Source organism: Plodia interpunctella, chromosome 29 (assembly GCF_027563975.2).
Source record: "Plodia interpunctella isolate USDA-ARS_2022_Savannah chromosome 29, ilPloInte3.2, whole genome shotgun sequence".
Taxonomy (NCBI): domain Eukaryota; kingdom Metazoa; phylum Arthropoda; class Insecta; order Lepidoptera; family Pyralidae; genus Plodia; species Plodia interpunctella.
Window position 1 is genome coordinate 3,469,632 of NC_071322.1, and position 4,925 is coordinate 3,474,556.

Below are 4,925 nucleotides of genomic sequence, written 5' to 3' on the forward strand. Positions count from 1 at the left end.
TTCAATTTGATTTTTATTTTGTCCTCATGGTTCTAACAGTATGTTGTAGTAACACGTCTTTTCCTTACTTATTATTCATTGGCGTGTAGAGAAAGCCTTATTTGGTTAATTGTCCCGTGATAATGTAAGTATTGCCGTCATAAAATATAGCTTCACAGAATCTTGAAATCTGTAGGTATAGAAGTGAGAAACTGATCCTAACTTATCTTTGACAGCCGTACATTATCGGAAAACAAATCATTGAAGTCAGTATCCATACAACTGTGGACAGTGAAACTATGATGAGTGTATTCAAACCTACTGGTAGGTAAATTGAATATTTAAGTAATAACAATTGTAATTTTTATTTGATAAGTAGAATAGATATGCGTACATAATAGGAGTGAGTGAGTGATTGAAGCAAGTCAAATCAGAAACTATTTCTTCATTCCATTCATGATTTATTTTCACGCACGATATGCGCACGGCATCTACCACCACTACAATGTTTTTCTTTTACCGTAATTCTTATGCTGGCTCCACACTATCGCCGAACAGTTCCCCGAATTTTGGCGGATTCGGCACACATTGCTGGTTTTTTTCATTCTAGTAAATAAAAGCACTCATAAAAATAACGCAATGTTAATGCATTCACGTCGGCATATAAGTTTGACGATAGTGTGGAACCGGTATTACATCTAAAATTTTACCAACTATGAATACACTTTCCATCCGCACACTAGCGCCATCATAATTCGTTATTAATATATTTTATTATTAGCGAAAAATAAATAATGTTCAAGACAAAATATAATGATTTTATCAGAAATTGTTATACATATCATAATATAATACGTTAAGTCACAGTTTACACGGATTTTGGTGGCCTATGCCTATATACCTAATGCTAATAAATGAAATTGATAAAAATAATGACGATGGTGGCGCTAGTGTACGCGTTTCTTGACGTAAAAATTAAGAAAACGGATTTCAAACGAACTATATTTTTTGCTATTGCAACACTAAACAGAATGGTCAATATTGGTTGATAAAAACCCAGTGTTGCCAGCCAACAGGGACATCGCCCTCCATAGTTTAGACAGGGCCCCGCGGGTCACGCGCCCTAATTTTTTTCATTACTTTTTTGACAGACTGTAAGTAGTTACAACTTGACCATATAGAGTAGAAACATGGAATTAGTAGGTACACTCACTAATCCTATGTAACTAAAACTTTTTGGTACAGTCAGTCACTGAAGTATGTAAAAACTTACCTATTCCTATAGATACAAATTCGTTTTAAATTTGATTCTGCTATTATTTTCAGAACATCAACATGTCCGCTACAATCCTCTCAAAGATGAATGGATACTGGTCTCCCCCCACCGCTGCCTGCGTCCTTGGAGTGGGCAAGTTGAGGACGCCGTGGAAGACCAGCCACCAGACCCCAATAACCCGCTCAAAGCTGGTGCCTTGAGAGCTAATGGACAGGTACAGTATACACAAAGACAACGACGAGCACTGATGATGCCTCTATCTGTTGTTCTTGGTTTCGATTCGCCGGCGAAGATTTGTAAGAAAAAAATAAAAGAAAGAAAAGTGGTTTATTTGTTACATTACTGATAAATATCAAATTGTAGACCTAAGCAAAATCTTATTTTATTTTTATTTTTGTATGTTTGTTGTAGGTTTGTGTAGGTTGTTTTTTTTTTTCAATAAAAATAGTAATTTTACAGATTTGTGCTAAAAGCTTTGTCCCGTTTCTTCTTCTGCATTTCTAATATTATGTATTATATTTTATTTGTATGAGCGAAACGAGACATATAATATGAAAATGTCTGTAGATTTATTTGACAAGAAAATGTGCCGTGCGTGTTGTGTGTTCCGTTTGAATAACACGCTAGGCGGGTGTTTAATTAAAATCGTACAATAAGATTCATTTTAAAATAACTTCTTATTTTATTTGATTAGTCTTAATTATTAATGTGCTAAAAAGGGGAATCTATGTTGTAATTGATTATTTGGAGTAATAACTACCTAGTAAATATCTACCTCGTTTCACGGCTGTCTACCTTTTCAGCGCAACCCAATCTATTTGTCCACTTACGTCTTCCCTAACGACTTCCCGGCTCTCCTGGAGAGAGTCCCCGAGCCTCCTGCCCCGGAGCATCCTCTCTTCAGGGCTGGCCCGGCTAAAGGAACCTGCAGGTATAGTAGAATTTCATACTTTCTCTTATGCAATTTTTTTTAAACTGTTTAAACTTATCATATAATTTTTTCTATGGCTTTCAGGGTGATGTGCTTCCATCCAAACTCGTCTATGACAATACCTCTAATGTCAGTCCAAGAAATCGTGGCAGTTGTCGAAGAGTAAGATTTGATTTGCATAAACCGCAACTTATTGATGTTATTACCAAAATATAAAAAGGTATGGTTCCTTGTGTAACTAGCTAGTCAGTGAGGTGATATTTTCACATATTGTAATTCAATTTTGGTAAGACAAGTAGTTTCAAGCAAAATCATAGCCATAACGGGTAGGTTCTTGGTTTTATCGCGATGTGTGTAAGTGCTTGTTATGTTACACAATCCTCTACTCAAACAAAAATGAATATTTGACATGTTACAGATGGATAAACCAAATGAAAGAACTAGGTCGGAGGTACACCTGGGTGCAGATATTTGAGAATAAAGGGGCAGTGATGGGGTGCTCCAATCCTCACCCTCATTGCCAAATATGGGCTTCCAGCTTTCTTCCCAATGAGGCTAGGGTTAAAGACAGGTACTATATATTTATTTTTCATGCATATGATATCAGAGTCTGAAACCCACATTAGTCTTATTATTATAAGTCTTTATAATAATTGCAATATGAAAAGACGTCATATACGTCTTATACGATCGGTCTTTGTGTTGTTAAATTGCCTTAAAAAATGTTGTTAATTGCAAATTAATTATTTTTGCTATATTTCAGATGCCAAAAGGAATATTTCGCAGAACATGGAAAACCGTTATTAGTTGATTATTTGGAGCAAGAATTAGAGAGAAAAGTAAGTAAACCATTTAACATCGTGTAAATAAATTTTGTCGAAAATAATATCACTTTTAAATATAATATATTAAGACACAACAAAAATTTTACATTAATAATGAATTCATTCAACTTCAACAAACATATTTTCGTGTTCTATTCCATATTTTGTTTAAAAAGGATCTGAAGATTTTGTTTAAAAAGTGGAGAAGAACTGTTTTCTCAAATTAATTTATTCTTATAAATATACTATCTTTCAATTTCCAGGAACGCATAGTAATCAAGAATTTTGAATGGGTAGCCTTGGTACCATATTGGGCGATTTGGCCTTTCGAAACAATGTTATTACCAATCCGCGGGAAGCCACAGAGGCTGACAGACCTCAATGAACAACAAAAGGAAGGTCTGGCAGATATCATGAAGAAAATTACAACTAAATACGATAATTTATTTAAATGTAGCTTCCCGTACAGCATGGGGTGGCATGGTAAGTGTTTTGTCACATACAGAAATTATTTTATTTTTTATCGAATGCGTAATTGCTACTGGTGACTGATTTTATTCAAGTCACTTAAAAGTATTTTACATAACTTTTACTACTGCCCTCTGGTGGCAAATAGTCGCATTATATACTAATTATGTAAATGATGAACCAGAATGCAGGTTTCCTCCCGATGTGTGTATTCACTGGAAGCAATTTACATTCAGTTTAATACAATAATAAAATAAATATATTGCACTCTAAAGTTAACATAACTCTTTAGAGTATTTGCTAAACATCTTCTGATAAGTTAACTTGATGCTTGTGAAGATTAATAAATAAATCTTTTAGAAGTAGTACATGAAATGAAATAGTTGGATAAGCTGGATTGCTTGAACTTTTATTCCAATCGAAAAAAATCTATCGTTTTGTATTATTTATATATTTGTATGGCTTAGACTGACACAGGACCATAAGAAGTGGAACAACAAAAGGCAGGATATACAGGAAGCCTATATTGGGTCTATGTTGACTCAAAAGAATAATTGTATACCTATTCAAAAACAAATATTGGCTAGTCCATATAATTAGCTTGCCTGAAATAAACTAATTTAATTCATCCACAGGGGCGCCAACAGGCTCAAATCATACACCAGGAGACTCGCCGCATTGGCTTCTACACGGCCTATATCTTCCCCCACTTCTAAGGTCAGCGAGTGTCAAGAAGTTCATGGTGGGATACGAGATGTTAGCTCAGTCACAAAGAGACTTGACGCCAGAGCAGGCTGCTGAAAAGCTGAGAGATTGCGATTTAGTGCATTACAAGAATGTGGTTTTGTGAAATTTTACTAAATACCTATTTTGCGGTGTAATTTTATTGCATTAAATTGTTTATTGGATTTTTATTGTTTCTCATTGACTTATTTCATGGTTTTTTTCTAATTCCATCAATATATCATCACTTTCAGTCAAGCGGCAAAAATAGTTTGAAATTGTAGGTAGCATATTTTTTTTTCTCTTCGCTATCTTATACCCCATTACATTACATGTATACTAAAGTCCCTAACAATTTGTGCTGGAAAACCCACCAAGCGTATTACATAAAACTTGACAATTCCAAGCTTGCATAACACGCTGGGCGCGTTTTATTCAACAATCAAATAATTTCATAGAGAATGTGTAACATTTTTTGTGATTTGTAACTCTTCACGCTAGTGTTGCATAAATTGATCCCAATATATGGCACGCATGTAACGTAAGATGGTATGAATGAAGCACGCCTCGTTGGCACATTATGTCCAATGCATTATGTCGTACAAACATTTCTGGCATTCGGTATGTAGGCGTTACGAATCATTTTTCGCGTGCCACTGAATGCAAAAAAACTTATCTCACAGCTGTCAGTGTCATCAACCAACAGTCAAAGACCAGCTGGAGA

General features: G+C 34.9%; 1 protein-coding gene across 1 annotated transcript; it reads left to right on the top strand.

Annotated features, from left to right (window-relative positions):
- Positions 1-215: 215 nt before the first annotated feature.
- Galt (Galactose-1-phosphate uridylyltransferase) lies at positions 216-4,386 on the top strand. The gene is made up of 8 exons (XM_053766735.1): positions 216-303; positions 1,306-1,469; positions 2,059-2,186; positions 2,271-2,348; positions 2,605-2,757; positions 2,950-3,025; positions 3,274-3,493; positions 4,114-4,386. The coding sequence occupies exons 1-8, from the start codon at positions 279-281 to the stop codon at positions 4,326-4,328; spliced, it is 1,059 nt and encodes a 352-aa protein (XP_053622710.1). The 5' UTR covers positions 216-278; the 3' UTR covers positions 4,329-4,386.
- Positions 4,387-4,925: the final 539 nt, after the last annotated feature.

Excerpts from the sequence above, each read along its gene's own strand:
- Galt (XM_053766735.1), top strand. The coding sequence starts at position 279 with ATGATGAGTGTATTCAAACCTACTG. Across the intron at positions 2,349-2,604 it reads ATCGTGGCAGTTGTCGAAGA|ATGGATAAACCAAATGAAAG; the intron begins GTAAGATTTGAT and ends GACATGTTACAG. Across the intron at positions 3,494-4,113 it reads GTACAGCATGGGGTGGCATG|GGGCGCCAACAGGCTCAAAT; the intron begins GTAAGTGTTTTG and ends ATTCATCCACAG.